The 19,400-nt window shown below is 44.3% G+C and overlaps 1 protein-coding gene across 4 annotated transcripts in view; it reads right to left on the bottom strand.

Moving 5' to 3' along the window:
- Window positions 1-19,400, bottom strand: part of LOC141133431 (venom factor-like) — a 681,995-nt gene that overhangs the window by 504,391 nt on the left and 158,204 nt on the right. For all 4 annotated transcript variants that reach the window (XM_073622818.1, XM_073622817.1, XM_073622816.1 and 1 more), the window contains exons 14-15: window positions 8,300-8,461; window positions 2,747-2,876 (exon numbers count right to left, since the gene is read on the bottom strand). In XM_073622818.1, coding sequence (XP_073478919.1) covers window positions 2,747-2,876; window positions 8,300-8,461 — 292 coding nt within the window. The remainder of the gene's footprint in view (window positions 1-2,746; window positions 2,877-8,299; window positions 8,462-19,400) is intronic.

A 19,400-nucleotide genomic window follows, 5' to 3' on the forward strand; every position in this document is an offset into this window, starting at 1 on the left:
CGTTATATGACGTGCGGGAAGCGGTTTAAAAATAACATGAAAGACCTTCCCTTGTGCCTCATTCCTAAAGTAGAACTTTTAGAAAAAAACTTTTTGTTTTTCATTTTGGAAAGAGTAAAGGAGGATTATAAACCCTGTCAGTTTTTTTTTCACCATCTGTGTCCCATTGGGGAGATTTACCCTAAAGTGTAACTTTACCCATAACAGCTTAATAAAAAATGTTCTTTGGCAAGGAACATACATTCCACATTAATAATTATGCTACCATAACTGCTCTAACTCTGCTGCCCCTCCGATGGTGGTTCTTATGGAGTTGTGAATCTAGCCAATGTTTTCTATGGGATATATATGCCCCCTTTTTTTCTTGTTCTTCCCCACATCTGTGGATGCTAATATTGGCCATTGTTGGAGAGCTGCTCTATGCAACCCCTTTGTTGGGCTGTCTTATACACAAGTAAGTGACCCACGATTTTATAATGTGACCATATGAAATCGGGGGGTTGTTCTTGTTTAGACCATCAGGGGTTAATTATGTACATATTATTGTAAGCTATAACCACATTGGGAGGACACAGATTCCCCCCACTCCCTCCTTTGGATGCCCCTGTGCCCACACCTGAGGTCTTGTTCCTATCCTATGTTCTGCATTTTTGGGTAAGGTGATTGCTCTGCTAGATATATAAATTAGGCACATGATGTATATATATATATATATATATATATATATATATATATATATATATATATATATATATATATATATATATGTTCGTAATTTATGTTCTTGTATTTACATAGTAAACCTTGTGCTCTTTTGCTGTGAGTCAAAGGAAGCAAACGTGAAATGTGTTGATACACAGAATACAAGGGAGTTGCTAAATCACACATTGTTTGGAAGCACTGTGCTTTGATGCACCATTACTGTGATTGTATGATTATTTATGCACATTGTTTTTTAACCTTTGGTGCATATGTTATATGCCTGTGGTTTTAACAATTTTGTACTAATAAAATCTTATGATTTTATGATGTTTATGATGTCTCAACTGCCTTTAAAGTCCGATCCAGAGGTTCTTTTTTCTTTTTGTGTCATGCATTCTAATTATGCTACCAAAGTTAGTGTGTGCTGTAAAGTACCTCCAGCACTGTTCTTGTTACTTCCTGCAGTAAATCATAAAGTAGAACTAAATTAATCAATTTATTGGTTTAAAAAAAAGTTACATTCCTGTAATTCTGGAAATGCAAACTTTTACAATTGATTGTGTCCTCAACCAAACTGTCAAACCATCAAATGATTGGTGTCATAACTGATCACATGTGCAGCACCATGGCAGTTGCAGATCAAACAGAAGCAGCTTCCTTGGCTGTAAAGGATAGGAGGGTTTAATTACGCTTTAAGGCTATCGGCAGATTAGCCTTTACAAACTTGGCAGTGTCTAAAAATGAAGAGCAACTGAGCATGTGCAGAACAGGGTGAGACAGTGTATTGCTAGATTTTAAACAGTATAGACACTTATTTTTAATGTTTTACATAGCTTTACCTACAAAAGGGGCCAGCCTGAATTCATCTAGCAGGACTTAAAGAGGAGTTCTGCCCCCCCCCCCTGAAAAAAATACAAATACTCTAGCTGTCGACTTTTAATATTAGGACACTTACCTGTCCAGGGTTCCTGCGATGTCGGCACTCCAGCCAATTTTCAGATCAGCTCTCGGGTGCTGCCGCCGCCATTTAAGTTAAGGGAAACCGGCAGTGAAGCCTTTCGGCTTCACAGCTGGTTCCCTACTGAGCATGCGCAAAGCGTGCTTTCTAACTGGCCCAGCAGCGGAGGAAGGAGGAGCGAGTCTCCCAGAAGTGGGGAAGGGGAAACAGGTACCCGCTCCCTCCTGCAAGGTGCCAAACGTGGAACTGGAGGGGGGAGTAGGCAGATAAGCGGAGGTTCCACTTTTGGGTGGAACTCCACTTTAATTTTCTGCCTAAAGATCCACTTTGATGTCCTGTCTCATAGCCAAACGGGAAGTGGGAGAAAATCCCTGCAAATTAAAGCGAGTTTCAACCTCTGCTCTACTTATCTGCTTCCTCCCCCCTCCCCGGTGCCTCGGGACCTTTCAGGGGGGAGGGGGGAACGGGTACCTGTTTTTGACAGGTACCCTTCCCCACATTTGGGAGACTGCGCCGCGGTCGCGGCCCCCCAGAAGTTCGGCCCCCCTCTGCAGGGCCAGTTAGAAAACGCAGCGAGCTTTGCACATGCACAATAGGGAGCCGACTGTGAAGCTGAAAGGCTTCACTACCGGTTTCCCTTACCATGAATGGTGGTGGCAGCACCCAAGAGCTGATCTGAAAATCAGGTGGGGTGCAGACATTGCGGAAACCCTGAACAGGCAAATGTCATAATATAAAAAGTCAGGAGCTACAGTATTTGTAGCTGCTGACTTTTCATTTTTATGGGAGAAGGGAATCTCTGGGAGCAACCCCCCCCCCAGGTCACCTGAACTACTGTCCAAATTGGAAGATTTCCCCTCTATTTCTCTTCTGGGAACAACCCAAAAAATTTTTATTTTATTTTATTTTTAATGATTATGGTACAGAGGACAAATAGAGAAGGGGAATCTCTCTAATGGGGGCACAGACAGCAATAAAAACCTAATAAGTGTTCTAATCCCTCTCTACTCTATCCAACAAAAATAATAAATGTTTCCTTTACTGTACTTTACTTTACCATTACAAGGAAAATAAAAGGGAGCCAACCTGATCTCAGCTCAGTGGTAGCCTTTGTACTGGATTGAAAAGCCACGCCAGCATCATAAAACACCCCCATATTGTCAGCACCACTTCCAGGGGTACATCCAAGATCTGACTTCTCCACTGAATTCCAAACCTAAATAGTATAGAGAAATGTTTGACAATAAAATACATATATGACTGCAGTGTATATTCCTTTTTTTTTTAATCAAGGTCATATTTACTTATATATTTAGCTGTGACATAATATTTTATATTATAATTTAAAGCAGAACTAAAGTTAAATTTTAAAAGAATACATTTGCAATTCATTTTTTTTTTTGTAGAAGATTATGTGAGACTTTATAAGTATCTTTTGCCAATAAGCAACTTTTTAATCATTTTTTTTATTAGGGCTTACTGCTTACCATGTATGAGCAGTGCAACGTATGTGCACTTACTGTACATTCTTTAAAGTGGATGTAAACCCGAATTTTATTATTATTTTTTTTTTTTATGTCATAATGTAGAGTATACAATTTCCTATCATTTGAGCCCAGTCTTGCCACAAAGAGTTAATCCATCTCTGAGCAATCCCCTTTTATTGTTCAGTGAGATAAAACTTGACAAACAGAGAAAAACTTGTCCCCCTTGCTGTGAGTGACAGGTGATTTACATATCTTGTGCACTAGCCTAAGACATGCATTATTTTTTAATTCCCTCCCCCACTCCTTTCTTCAGCAGCTCTGCAAGGATTGGCTGTTCCACACCTCAGCAGGATTTGGCATGCTGAAGTCATGTGGTTACTTTCTTTTCACTGGATGTTAGAGATCATAGCATAAGTTCAGCAGAAGTTCAGCGTAAGAAATACACAGAAGAAAATGCATATTGACAAGGAGAGTGTAGAGGTGGGCGGGGAGTCTACTGACATCACGACTCCACCCACCGAGCTCCAGACAACAGACCCGCCCACAGAATCTTCAGTTTTTTGGGTCTCATAACAGACAGAGGGGAGACATTTGACAGGTAAAGATACATGCAGGAGGCATGTATATCCTTATAGATAACCCCTATGGCAGTAGTTTAGAAAGGATGACATTGGGTTTACATCCACTTTAACAAGCCAAGAATAAGTCAGGATGCCAGGAATATATAAAGCGGTATTAAACCCAAAAGCAAACATTATAAGGGTAACTCCATTTTCATGGGGGGAAAAAAATAGCAAATTAAAAAAAAATATATACACAATTGCGACTCATGCCATATTGTAATTGAATGTTATTAAAAATAAACTTTCCTTTTCAATCTGCAGCTCTGTAATTTTCTGTAAAATGCAATTCAGTATGGCTACCTGGAGACTGTATACAGAATGCCCCCTGAAAATGTCATTTCCTGCTTGTGTGATTGGCTCACTGATTTTCCAAGAAGGCTGCACTAAAATGCAAGTCAGATTTTTGGTATCCCTTGCAACATAAATGTCATTTTTTGGTGAGATACTCTCAATAGGAAATAATGTCTAAAGGGATGCAAACCCTGCCACTTTCCTCATTAGAGCCCTGCAGGTGTAGAAGCTGATTGATAATTATAAAACATACAGTTTCACTCTGCCCATGGACACAAATAAACAAACAGCTATTGCTTCAGTCACAAAAGGTAAGAATCTGCAACAAAGTGTGTTAAAGTCCTTGCAAATATACATAAGTCATCCAAAGGGGAATTTTTTTTTCTCAACAAAAATGGAGTTACTCTTTAAATGTAATGGCTGCATTAGTTTTCTTACTTCTATTTTCATCTGGTGAACCACAAACAATAACTAACCATCCAAGTCATAAAAAAAAAATCACAGTGAATACTAGAGTCACAGTGTGTAACAGCCCCAAATAAATAAAACACCTCCTGTATTAGAGTGAAGGAGCACAGGGGGGAAATTTGGACACCGGCATTGTCAGTCTGAGGGGAGTGTTAAGGCCCGTACACACGATCGGACTTTTTGACAACAAACATGCAAATTAGCTGTTTTTGAGCAACATCCAACCCTGTGTACACTTCATTGGACAAACTTTTTCTGTTTCCATCGGACTTTTGTTGGCTGTGCGAACGCACAAACTTTCCGGCAACAAAAGTCCGATGGAGCAAAATCCGATTGTGTGTACACAAAACCATTGGATTTTTGTACAAACTACAGTATGCAGCCGCGAGAATGTACAGTACAGTACCCTGTCTCCGAGAACCAGTGCGATGGGTTCACGCTGGTTCTCGGCGACAGGGTACTGTACATCTCGCGCTGACTGCAATAGGAAAAACACATTGCGGCGAGCGAGAGAGGGAATTCCCCTCTGGGGGCATACCAGGCCCTTAGGTCTGGTATGGATTTTAAGGGGAACCCCCTACGCCAAAAAAATGGCGTGGGGGTCCCCCCCAAAATCCATACCAGGCCCTTATCCGAGCACGCAGCCCAAGGGGGCTGGGAAAGGGGGTGGGAACGAGTGAGCCCCCCCTCCTGAACCGTACCAGGCTGCATGCCCCCAACATGGGGGTGAGTGCTTTGGGGGCGCCCTGCGGGCCCCCCACCCCAAAGCACCTTGTCCCCATGTTGATGAGGACAAGGGCCTCTTCCCGACAACCCTGGCCGTTAGTTGTCGGGGTCTGCGGGCAGGGGGCTTATCGGATTCCAGGAGCCCCCTTTAATAAGGGGGCCCCCAGATCCCGGCCCCCACCCTATGTGACTGACTATGGGGTATATCGTACCCCTACCTATTCACCTAGGGAAAAAAGTGTCAATAAAAAAACACACTACACAGGTTTTTAAAGTAATTTATTAGGCAGCTCCGGGGGTCTTCTTCCGACTTCGGGGGTCTCTCTCTTCTCCCGATGTCTGGTTCTTTTCCCAGTCTCAGGCCTCTTCTCCCAGTGTTTGGCCTCTTCTCCCGGTGTTCGGCCTCTTCTCCCGCTCTCCGGTCTCCTCCGCTGCCGGGCTCCTCCGCTATCTTCTGCTCTTTTACCGCTCTTTTGCTAGCGGTGGCCCGGTCTTCTTCGTCGTCTTCTCCCATCTTCTCTTCTTCCAATGTTGACATGACGCTCTCTCCCACTGTAATGCTGTCTGAGCGCTCCGCAATGACTTATATAGGCGGTGACCCCGCCTCCTTATGATGTCACAGTCCCGAGGCATGCTGGGACTGTGAGGTCATAAGGGGGCATAGTCATGTCATCCGATGACCACGCCCCCTTATGACCTCACAGTCCCAGCATGCCCCGGGACTGTGACGTCATAAGGGGGCGGGGTCACCGCCTATATAAGTCATTGTGGAGCAATCAGACAGCATTACAGTGGGAGAGAGCGTCGTGTCAACATCAGAAGAAGAGAAGAGGGAAGAAGACGACTCAGAAGTCCGTTCCACCGCTAGCAAAAGAGCGGCAGAAGATAGCAGAGGAGCCGGCAGAAGAACCAGACACCGGGAGAAGAGGTTGAACACCAGGAGAAGAGGCTGGAGAGAGCGGCGCAGTCGGAAGAAGACCCCCGAAGCCGGAAGAACGCCCCCGAAGTCGGAAGAAGACCCCAGGAGCTGTCTAATAAATTACCCCATACTCATTCACATAGGGTGGGGGGGCGGGATCTGGGGGCCCCCTTATTAAAGGGGGCTCCCGGATTCCGATAAGCCCCCGCCCGCAGACCCTGACAACCAAAGGTCAGGGTTGTCGGGAAGAGGCCCTTGTCCTCATCAACATGGGGACAAGGTGCTTTGGGGTGGGGGGCCGCAGGGCGCCCCCCTCCTCCAAAGCACCCACCCCCCAAAGTTGAGGGCATGCGGCCTGGTACAGTTCAGGAGGGTGGTGCTCGCTCGTCCCCACCCCCTTTCCTGACCGGCCGGGCTGCATGCTCGGATAAGGGTCAGGTTTGGATTTTGGGGGGACCCCCACGCCGTTTTTTCGGCGTAGGGGGTTCCCCTTAAAATCCATACTGTCCCTAAGGGCCTGGTATGCCCCTGGAGGGGAACCCATGACAGTTTTTTATTTAAAATTTGGCGTGGAGTTCCCCTCAAGATTAATACCAAACACAGTGCCTGGCATTGGCGGGGATCCAAGTCGGATCCCCGCACCAGTGTGAACCCAGCTCGCAAGGTGTCAATCTTGCCGATAAAAGCGGCGAGATTGACACAATATAAGACAACAATATAGAAGTTGACCAAAGGGTGGTGGTAAAGAGCTGAAAAACCACGTGATTTGGTGAAAGTTGGCTGAAAAAGTTCTGCCGTGTGTATGCAATACAAACTTATGGCCAACGCCCTTTGTACAAGAATCCAAGGGAAAGTTTGTACAAAGTCCTATTGTGTGTATGAGGCTTTAGATGTACTAGCAGATTTAGATACACTAGCAATGGAAGCCAACCTCCAGCTAGTACTTTATAAGCAGTTACAGTAAAAGTTTTTTTCTTTGGGATAAAAGTTTTACATAAATAAATAAAAGCTGACCATAGTATGCACCCCTGTCAGAGGTAAATGGTTTGTCTCAACACAGTAACAGACACAATCTATCAGAGAGTTTGTTTTTTTGAAAAACAACAGACTTGCTGGCTAGATCACCAGTGGAAAATAAGGTAAAGAAAGCCAAAAAAGAGAATGAATGCAGCCACTACATCTTAGAATTGGTAAGCAACAACAATCAAAAGTGTCCATAAAGTGATAAATCTTCTAGCTAGATGCATAGAATGTATTAAGGTGAAAAACCTTGAGACTTTATAACCACTTAAAAGCGGAGCTCAACCCAAAAGTGGAAGCTCCGCTTGTTTGCTTCCTACCCCCTTCAGTGAACATTTGGTACCTTTCTGGGGGGGGGGTACCTGTTTTTGACAGGTATCAGTCCCCACTTCCAGGAGACCTGGTTGAGATGAGGCGAGGTACCCCAGAAGTTTGGCCCCCCTCCTTCTTCCTACACCGATGGGCCAGTTAGAAAGCGCAGCGCGCTTCGCATATGCGTAGTAAGGGACCAGCTGTAAACCTGTAAGACTTCATTGCCGGTTTCTCTCACCACAAATGGCGGTGGCAGCACCGAGAGCCTACCGGAAAATCGGCTGGGGTGCCGACATCACTGGGTTCCAGGACAGGTAAGTGACCTAATATTATACAGTATTTGTAGCTGCTGACTTTTAATGTTTGCTTTAAACACTTTTTACTTTATTTTATTAGAGAATCTGCCATCATAAAAGTGTTATACTGTGTCAAAATAGCACATTATATTTAGTGGATATGAACATTAATTCCATTAACAAACAGCATTCAGCAAGCAGGATAGAAATATATTCAAATCCAATTTAACATTACTGAACATATTATGTAGTTTAACATATTTTGGCTTATCAAACCAGAACATTTAATCCCTGAGAGGAATAAATATTCCAAAGAGATAAGTTTGCAATGGTAAATGATGGCACGGGAAAATAAGAAAATGATGTACAGTAAATTAGATCTAAAATAAAAATAAAAAAAATATTTTGTACATTTTTAGGTAGCACAGGTATCATAAAGTTTAATCATGAAGTCTAATTTGCCTAAAATCTTTTTTGATCAGAGTGGTTGTGCTCACCTTGCTCTGGGATATCTTGTACTTGCTGTTAAGTACATAGACACCTTTGTCTACAGCTACCATTCCCACAGAGGCCTTGTGATCTGCTTTCAACTTTAACTTCATAGAAGAACCAGGGCTTTGTACTTTCTTGTCTCGATCTGTGTAACCTGTCACCTCCAGCTGAAAAATAACATAAATATATTGTTAAAAAAAAAAAACTATACATTTTTGCAGATCTACATACATGATTTTACATAATAACAGTAAAGTCTATAACATGGCTATACAGGTTTTCCTGGGTTCAAGGGACATCATCTGTAGGTACTGCAACAAACATTACCAATAGGTACTGGGCCAAGGGTTGGATATGAGTTATCTGCCTTCAAGTTTGTGCCAGTTTGTTGCTTAGGGTACTTTTCACACTGGGGTGGCGGGTCCGTTAGCGGTAAAGCTCCTCTAGTTTTAGCGGTGCTTTACCGTCAATTTAGCAGTGCTTCTTGTCAGCTAGAGAGGCCCTTTTAACCCCTGCTAGCAGCCGAAGAAGGGGTTAATAGCGTCTGTGTTTTACAGGCGCTATTTTTAGCGCTAAAACGCCTGAAAACTGCCTCAGTGTGAAAGTACCTTTAATGCTGTATCTTCCTCAGCAGCATGTACTTACCTGTACCTCGTCTCATGCTGCTCTATGCAGGGCAAAACAACAGGTATACATTAGTTCAGAACTCCACATATAGTTACCTTCCTAGCACTCCAGTAAAGGTGAAGTCCTCTGTAAGCTTCTAGTTGCTGGGGTCATAACTTGCACAGGGTAACTGACCACCAATGGGATTGTGCTGATTGGCCCAGTGCCATCACATGGATTGAGCCACATGTCCCTCCATACTAAGATATGCTAGGTATTTGATTTGGCTCTTGTAACGTAAATACACTATATTGTCAAAAATATTGGGGCGTCTGCCTTTATACGCTTATGAACGTTAATGGCATCCCAGTCTTAGTCCGTAGGGTTCAATATTGAGTTGGCTTACCCTTTGCAGCTGTAACAGCTTCAACTCTTCTGGGAAGGTTGTCCACAAGGTTTAAGAGTGTGTCTATGGGAATGTTTGACCATTTTTCCAGAACCGCAATTGTGAGGTCAGGCACTCATGTTGGACGAGAAGGTCTGGCTCGCAGTCTCCGCTCTAATTCATCCCAAACCTGTTCTATTGGGTTGAGGTCAGGACTCATTGCAGGCCAGTCAAGTTCCTCCACCCCAAACTCACTCATCCCTGTCTTTATGGAGCTTACTTTGTGCACTGGTCCAAATCCTTTGGTGAAGGGGGGATTATGGTGTGGAGTTGTTTTTCAGGGGTTGAACTGGGCCCTAGTTGCAGTGAATTGAACTCTTAAGGCGTCAGCATACCAAGACATTTTGGACAATTCCATGCTCCCAACTTTGTGGGAACATTGTGGGGATGGCCCCTTCCTGTTCCAACATGACTGTGCACCAGTGCACAAACAAGGTCCATAAAGACATGGATGAGCGAGTTTGGGGTGGAGGAACTTGACTTGCCTGTCCTGACCTCAATCCAATAGAACACCTTTGGGATGAATTAGAGCGGAGACTGCGAGCCAGGCCTTCTTGTCCAACCTCAGTGCCCGACCTCACAAATGTGCTTCTGGAAGAATGGTCAAACATTCCCATAGACACACTCTTAAAACCTTGTGGACAGCCTTTCCAGAAGAGTTGAAGCTATTATAGTTGCAAAGGGTGGGCTTAATATTGAACCCTACGGACTAAGACTGGGATGCCATTAAAGTTCATGTGCGTGTAAAGAAATGCATCCCAATACTTTTGACAATATAGTGTATGTGCAACTCGGAACAAGAGTTATGCAAACCTGTTAAAACACATTTTTAGTTTCAAATCTCCAAAACTCCCAGTTGACAGAGAAAAGAGTCAGTAACTATAACAGGAAAACTTTGAACTGCCAGGAGATATGAGTCCACTAGATATGTGCATAATGGAAAAATGTGTTTCATTTCATTTCAGTTTCATTAATTAAATAAATCACTGTATTTTGTCATAATTGTTATGTAAGAATGATTCCTCTTTCAGAACAATTCGCTATTTCAGGTAAATATTTGTTGTTCCGAAAACTATTTGTATTTTTGGAAGCTCTGTTATTTCGGAAGATTGGCTATATTTGTTAACATGTTATTATTTTGGGAAATTACTTATGCACACTGAGTCATCCCTGCTAGTCCAACTCACAAAGATAAACGGAATGAGCTGACTGGACGATATCAACAGGAGTCACGCGGATCCAAAAAAAACAAATGGAATGAAATAAATTTTGAATGTATTTGGTATGTTATGATTTGGAAAATCAGATAGATCCACCTTCATTCAACCCAAACACAATAAGTAGGAATCATAATCTTATTTCCCATTTATATAGTAGGTTGAAAAAAGACACAAGTCCATCAAGTCCAACCTATATTGTATATCCCTGTATATTGTGGTCGTTCAGGTGCTTATGTAATAGTTTTTTGAAATTATCGATTCTCCCCGTTGAAACCACTGCTTGTGGAAGGGAGTTCCACATCCTAACCGCTCTTACAATAAAGAACCCTCTATGCAGTTTAAGGTTAAACCGCTTTTCTTCTAATTTTAGTGAATTAGCTGCGTGTCTTATAAAAAACCCTTACGCAGAAAAGTTTTATCCCTATTGTGGGGGTCACCATTATGGTATTTGTACATTGAAATCATATCCCCCCTCAAGATTCTCTTCTCCAGAGTAGGGATGAGCTTTGAGTTCGAGTCAAACCCATGTTCGACTTGAACATCGCCTGTTTGGGTGTTCATCGAATTGCGAACACTATGAGCCGTTCGTGCCAAATTCGAGTGGCGTGTCACGGCCTATAATTCACTGCGGCATCGCAGTGCATTGCTGGCTGATGATTGGCCAAGCATGCACTATGACCCGCATGCTTGGCCAATCACAGCGCCATCTGAACAGAGAGCCGTAATAATTATGGCTCAGGGGGTTTAGTACACGCACCACACTATATAAGGCCGATGCGTGGCGGCCTTGCGTAATGTGTGGCGGCGGCAGAGAGAGATAGACAGAGAGACAGTGTTATTTGATTTAAGTTAGATAGAGGAGGCAGGCGAGTCAGTTAGCTGCACTTACAGTGTATTGTGTATATATATGCATCCCAGGTGTTACATAGTTACATAGTTACATAGTAGGTGAGGTTGAAAAAAGACACAAGTCCATCAAGTCCAACCTATGTGTGTGATTATGTGTCAGTATTGCATTATATATCCCTGTATGTTGCGGTCATTCAGGTGCTTATCTAATAGTTTCTTGAAGCTATCAATGCTCCCCGCTGAGACCACCGCCTCTGGAAGGGAATTCCACATCCTTGCCGCTCTTACAGTAAAGAACCCTCTACGTAGTTTAAGGTTAAACCTCTTTTCTTCTAATTTTAATGAGTGGCCACGAGTCTTGTTAAACTCTCTTCTGCGAAAAAGTTTTACCCCTATTGTGGGGTCACCAGTACGGTATTTGTAAATTGAAATCATATCCCCTCTCTCTCAAGCGTCTCTTCTCCAGAGAGAATAAGTTCAGTGCTCGCAACCTTTCCTCATAACTAAGATCCTCCAGACCCTTTATTAGCTTTGTTGCCCTTCTTTTTACTCGCTCCATTTCCAGTACATCCTTCCTGATGACTGGTGCCCAGAACTGGACAGCATACTCCAGGTGCGGCCGGACCAGAGCCTTGTAGAGTGGGAGAATTATCGTTTTATCTCTGGAGTTGATCCCCCTTTCAATGCATGCCAATATTCTGTTTGCTTTGTTAGCAGCAGCTTGACATTGCATGCCATTGCTGAGCCTATCATCTACTAGGACCCCCAGGTCCTTTTCCATCCTAGATTCCCCCAGAGGTTCTCCCCCCAGTTTATAGATGGCATTCATATTTTTGCCACCCAAATGCATTATTTTACATTTTTCTACATTGAACCTCATTTGCCATGTAGTCGCCCACCCCATTAATTTGTTCAGGTCTTTTTGCAAGGTTTCCACATCCTGCGGAGAAGTTATTGCCCTGCTTAGCTTAGTATCGTCTGCAAATACAGAGATTGAACTGTTTTTCCCATCCTCCAGATCGTTTATGAACAAATTAAATAGGATTGGTCCCAGCACAGAACCCTGGGGAACCCCACTACCCACCCCTGACCATTCTGAGTACTCCCCATTTATCACCACCCTCTGAACTCATCCTTGTAGCCAGTTTTCAATCCATGTACTCACCCTATGGTCCATGCCAACGGACCTTATTTTGTACAGTAAGCGTTTATGGGGAACTGTGTCAAATGCTTTTGCAAAATCCAGATACACCACGTCTACGGGCCTTCTTTTATCTAGATGGCAACTCACCTCCTCATAGAAGGTTAATAGATTGGTTTGGCAAGAACGATTCTTCATGAATCCATGCTGATTACTGCTAATGATACAGTTCTTATTACTAAAATCTTGTATATAGTCCCTTATCATCTCTTCCAAGAGTTTACATACTTTTGATGTTAGGCTAACTGGTCTGTAATTCCCAGGGATGTATTTTGGGCCCTTTTTAAATATTGGTGCTACATTGGCTTTTCTCCAATCAGCTGGTACCATTCCAGTCAGTAGACTATCTGTAAAAATTAGGAACAACGGTCTGGCAATCACTTGACTGAGTTCCCTAAGTACCCTCGGATGCAAGCCATCTGGTCCCGGTGATTTATTAATGTTAAGTTTCTCAAGTCTAATTTTAATTCTGTCCTCTGTTAACCATGGAGGTGCTTCCTGTGTTGTGTCATGAGGATAAACACTGCAGTTTTGGTTACTGAAGCCCCCCAATTCACTCGTGAAGACTGAGGAGAAGAATAAATTCAATACTTTCGCCATCTCCCCATCCTTTGTAACCAGATGTCCTTCCTCATTCTTTATGGGGCCAATATGGGCTGTCCTCCCTTTTTTACTGTTTACATACTTAAAGAATTTCTTGGGAATTTTTTTGCTCTCCTCTGCTATGTGTCTTTCATGTTCTATCTTAGCTGTCCTAATTGCACCCTTACATTTCTTGTTGCATTCTTTATAAAGTCTGAATGCTGAGGATGATTCCTCAATCCTGTATTTTTTGAAGGCCTTCTCCTTTGCTTTTATATGCATTTTTACATTTGAGTTAAGCCATCCAGGAATTTTGTTCGCTCTTTTAAATTTATTACCCGATGGGATACATTGCTAATGCCCTTATTTAATATGCTCTTAAAGCAAACCCATCTCTCCTCCGTATTCTTTGTTCCTAATATTTTATCCCAATTTATGCCTTTTAGCAAGGTTTGTAGTTTAGGGAAGTTGGCTCTTTTGAAATTCAGTGTCTTTGTATTACCTTTATGTTTCCTATTTGTGTGATTTAAACTGAAACTAATTGACCTGTGATCGCTGTTACCTAAATTGCCACATCCGTGATCAGGTCTGTATTGTTGGTAATCAATAGATTCTGGGGTCACGCCCCCTTATGACGCCAGAGTCCCTGCGCATGCTGGGACCATGACGTCGTAAGGGGGCGGGGTCACCGCCTATATAAATGGCTCCGCAGCTCGCACACAGCATTCGAGCCGGAGAGAGCGTCGTGTCAACATCGAGGAAGAAGAGAAGAAGAAAAGAAGCAGCGAGACAGCGGCGACACGACAGCGGCGACAAGACAGCGGCGGCGAGACAGCGGCAGCAGACCGGGCCCCTCGCTGGCAATAGAGCTGGAAGAAGATAGCGGCGGGGCCCGGGAGAAGAGGCCGAACACTGGGAGAAGTCGGAAGGAGACCCCCCGAAGTCGGAAGAAGATCCCGGAGCTGACTAATAAATTACTCTTATAACCTGTGTACTGTGTTTTTTTTATATTGACACTTTTCCCTAGGTGAATGGGTCGGGGTACCATGTACCCCATACTCATTCACACAGGGTGGGGGGCCGGGATCTGGGGGCCCCCTTATTAAAGGGGGCTCCCGGATTCCGATAAACCCCCCGCCTGCAGACCCCGACAACCAACAGCCAGGGTTGTCGGGAAGAGGCCCTTGTCCTCATCAACATGGGGACAAGGTGCTTTGGGGTGGGGGGGCCCCACAGGGCGCCCCCCTCCCCCAAGGCACCCACCCCCCCATGTTGACGGGAATGCGGTCTGGTACGGTTCAGGAGGGGGGGGGGCACTCGCTCGTCCCCAGCCCCTTTCCTGGCCGGCCGGGCTGCATGCTCGGATAAGGGTCTGGTATGGATTTGGGGGGGACCCCCACACCGATTTTTCAGCGTAGGGGGTTCCCCTTACAATCCATGCCAGACCTAAGGGCCTGGTATGATCCTGGGGGGGAACCCATGCCGCTTTTTTTCATTTAAAATTTGGCGCGGTGTTCCCGCCTCAGGATTCATACCAGACAGCTGTCAGCACTGCCTGTCACTCATCGCGGAAGGAAAACAAAGTTTTCCTCTCCCGATGAGTGAGCCAGGGCGACATGCACAGTACCCTGTCGCTGAGAACCAGCGCTGGAAACACAATCTCGCGGTCAGGTACTGTACATGCAGCAAGATGTACAAAGAGTCGCCTCCCCACACCCGCCGGGCATCGTACCTATTAAATTTAGTGAGGATTGAGGATTTTACCCTGTTCAAATTACCTAACAGCTAGCTTCCTGGCACTAATACTCAAGACAATACACAGGTACACAACAAAATACACAGGTACTCACAGACCTACGTGCACTCGCAATACACAAGTATACAGTACACAATACACAAGTAATAACGATCCACACACACTACTCAGACCACACTCAGGTACTTACACTACACAGGTACTATGACCCCTGTTATAACCTCCTGTTTTAAACTCTGGTTTTTAACTCACCACTTAGACCAGTTCCACTTACACAGAGTTCCAGCAGCCTCACAATGAGCTGGCTCACTTATGAGTCCTACATAGAGTTATATAGCCTTCAAGCACCTGTGAGCAATTAACCACTCCCCTTAATTGTTAGTCTGAAACCAAAGAAGAAAAAAAAAAAGCTATTTAAAAAGTGACATAAAAAGGTGATTGAAAAACTAAAAGGAAAAGCCCCAAAAATGCAACCTAGCAAACAAAAGCAAGACTTGTTCACTCTAATGCCCCGTACACACGGTCGGATTTTCCGATGGAAAATGTCCGATCGGAGCGTGTTGTCGGAAATTCCGACCGTGTGTGGGCTCCATCGGACATTTTCCATCGGATTTTCCGACACACAAAGTTGGACAGCAGGAGATAAAATTTTCCGACAACAAAATCCGATCGCGTCAATTCCGACCGTGTGTGGCCTGTTCTGACGCACAAAGTGCCACGCATGCTCAGAAGAAATTCCGAGACGGGACAACTCGTTCTGGTAAACTTAGCGTTCGCAATGGATACAGCACTTTCGTCACGCTGCAATGTTAAAAATGGTTTAATACAGCGCACTCTCTTCTTCTTTATAATGTGACAAGAATTAAGTAGTTTTGCTGCTCATATTCACACACACTTCTCACAAACTTTTATTTGTGTTTTTTTAGTGGGATTCCCTGAATATATTGTTATTAGTTGTCACATCTGACAGTTTTATATTATTTTTTTTTTTTTTTTTTGGATTTTCAGCCTTTTTTTTCTTTAATGTTTGGATTTTTTCCAAGGCTGATCTTTGTTCAATGTTATTTTTATTTTTACTCCAGAATATTTTTGGGTGTATTTTGTGTGTCAAGTTACCCCAACACCATTGATATCTTTTATTATTTAATCTCAAGGAGATTGTTTGGTGTTGGTGTCCCTTGTTCATTTCACATTGTATATTTTAAATGTACCTGAATCCTCACAAACAAACTGTCCTTTTTGAAGTAAAACACATAGGAGAGTATAATTCAAAACAAAAATCCTTTATTAAGGGATCAGAACCAAACAAAGAGGAAGGCAACACTGGATCAACAGGAGAAATTAGCGAAGCCTGGGACCCCCACGGCAGACATCAATTCTTCAACATCAAAATTGGTGGCCTGAGGAGTCCATATGTAAGGGAGGGCAGTCTGGTCCAGAATTCGCAGAGATCCGGATAGCAGCAGATGACATCTGTGTCCCCAGGCTGTGGTACCACAAGAGGCTGCATCTTTTGGCCGACCAGACTAAACCCAGGGCAATCACTGTCTGGTCTTCCTTCCACGCTTCCTTCCGGGCTGTGGCTGTGCAGTTGGAGATGTGGCAGGAGGAGGAGTAGGACCTGGAGGAGGACTGAGAGGACCTGGAGGAGGACTGGGGGGACCTGGAGGAGAGGGAGGAGGAGGACCTGCAGGAGGAGGAGGAGGACCATCACAAAAGTGTGTCTGAGGTGTCATTTGGCCCCTCATACCTTTCTCAAGAGCCTCCAATATGAGGGCCTCACACATGACTTGTTGGCCCTCCTCCATCCTCTGCATTTTATATGCAATGAAGGCAGCAATGTTCTCCTCCATGGTGTGGGGTGCTCCCAGGACCTCTGTAGCCCTCCAAAAGAATCCTATACCAGCCTCCTCTAGGGCACTCCTCCTACTGCCACTTTCTCTTTTCAGGGGGGGTGGAGGGACCTGCAGATCAGCCAGCCGGCTCGGCCCGGCCACCTCCTGGCTGAGACATCCCTGTGTATGAAAAAGGGACATGGTTGTAATGTTTTGCTTCATCAATTCCAATCCTAAATTAGTACTCACAACTAACATCTAGTTAACATCATTGATTGGACAAGCAGAAATATCTCGAGGAATGCTATACCTGGCTCAATCTGGGCTCCTCCACATGTGGCCTGGAAGGCCCAGGTTGGGCGTCAGAAGCCTCAGCCGGGGGTGAAGGAAGCGTGGAAGGAAGACTGGAGAGGGATGGCCTGGGTTCAGTCTGGCCTGCCAGAAAATGCAGCCTGTCGTAGTACAACATCCTGGGGACATAGATGTCATCTGCTGCTCCGGATCTCTGCGAATCCTGGACTTTCTTGCGCTTGCTTAGATATGTGCTCCTCAGGCAACCAATTAATATCTTTAAATAGGTGATGTCTGCCGTGGGGATCACCTGCTTCACAATTACACACAATTACACCAGTGCTGCCTTCCTCTTTGTTTGGTTCTTGAAATGGGGGTGTTTAATCTCCCACAGACAGGGCAGCTCCCTTAGCATCTCTAGGAATACTGACATGAAGTCATTATCTTTGAGTAGCATATCCATGTTCACTGCAAGGCACAACACAAGACAAAGCCTAATGTCAGACAAAACTCTCCTAATCTTATTACAATATAGGCCTCAATCTAGAAGCAGTATAGGCACAAGTTTGTCTCTTACCTTCGTTCTTACGATCAGAGTGTCCAATGCTCCTTCCTCCGCTCACAGATCGTACGTAATACGCACGCGTGTTACGCTTTATACACACTGCACATGCGTGTAACTCCGCCCGCCCCTGACGTTCTTTCTAGTCTATTCCCCGCCCCTTTTCGTTCGGCGCAGTGGGTGAAGAGCACATGGCGGAGTTAGAACAGGTGCATGCTAATTCTAGCAACGAGGAGGAGGAGGAGGAAAGCCCGGATCCAGACACGTCCCGATCCAGAAGGAGACGTTTTAAGGCCACAAATATGTCCTTTGGGGAGATGTTGGAGATGGTCGACATCATGAAGAAGTCTGACTATGACGGAAAGTATGGGCCTTACCCCAACCCCAACATCAGAAAGGCCAAGATCATGGCGAAAGTGGTCAAAAGCCTTCACAAGAATTTCGGGGTACGAAGATCTAAAGATCAGCTCAGGAAGCGGTGGTCGGACCTGAAGTTGAGAGAGCAGGAGCAGTACCGAAAGATCCGGAGAGTGCTGCAAAAAAGTAAGTAGTTGTGCTGTGTTCCTATTCTTTCTGTCTTTATTACGTTCGTGCTGCTCCATATGCTTTTATTAATTGTAACATTTAAAAGGGCAACTTTAATGTTCATGGGCCCATTATTCGTTCGTATCAAACATTTTTCTTTCGGCCTCTAGAACACCATTGTTTAGGCCATATGCATTTTCCCACATCTTTTTGGGCCTACTTGGATGCCAAATATTTGTTTGTGTAGATGGGTTTGTTACTAGAATGAAATGCAAACTAGATTGTGTGTAAGGAGAGGACACTGAGCAGCTGTTTTCACATCTGGACACTGGAGCACTAGTGTGGGACACAAGAACACCATTTTTATTAGGGGGCCACACAGGTGCTCCAGTGTATACTATAGGGGGGTCTCTATCTGTGAAGCTTGTACTAAACAGGTAAAGTATTGCAGCTTGACAAAGGGCACTAAAAAAATACATCTTGGAACTCGGCTAAAATAGACAATTGTACCCCATTTCTAAGCAATGTTTCCTATTTCTAGTTCTGCCATCAAATATCTGTGTGCTAATTATACCATTTTTGTTTTACATAGGGGAGAAAAGACTCGGAGGACACCCTTCATCCGAGGAGACCAGAGACCCCTCACCTCTGGAAGAAGGGGAACTTACACAAACACAAGCTGAGCAGGAGGATGAAGAAGATGTTGTGAAGATTGGCACCACAACAGGTGAGTGTCTGCGACCACAGGCTCAGGTAAAAGAGATGGATGGTGGCAGATTTTTGAGACCTGTTTTTTTTTTCTTTATCTCTTTTTAGGTGATCGTGATGTGAGGGATAGAGAACGCTTTACTTCAGAAAGTGCCCAGATCCTGAAAGGGGAGATCATGGGGTATAATGCCGAACTGCAAAACATCCAGCAAAAAATCCATGATGTTATTAAAAAAAATAATAACATCATTGATGTTTTGGGGCGAATTTAAAACCCCACAAAATCACTTTTTGTATTGTGGTTCAATCTTTTAAATTTTTTTGCAATGTTTTGAAAAGCCAAATTTGGAGGATGCACACAGTGTGCCAACATGTGCTATCTGCCATCACGAGAGATCAATGGACGCGTTTTGGGGGTGCAACCCCTTCCTCAATTATAAAGTCGCGTTGAGGAAGGGCTTGCTCCCCCAAAACACGTCCCTTGATCCCCCCTGATGGCAGATAGCACATGTTGACATTGGGAAAT

This window comes from Aquarana catesbeiana, linkage group LG03, assembly GCF_042186555.1.
Source record: "Aquarana catesbeiana isolate 2022-GZ linkage group LG03, ASM4218655v1, whole genome shotgun sequence".
Lineage (NCBI taxonomy): Eukaryota > Metazoa > Chordata > Amphibia > Anura > Ranidae > Aquarana > Aquarana catesbeiana.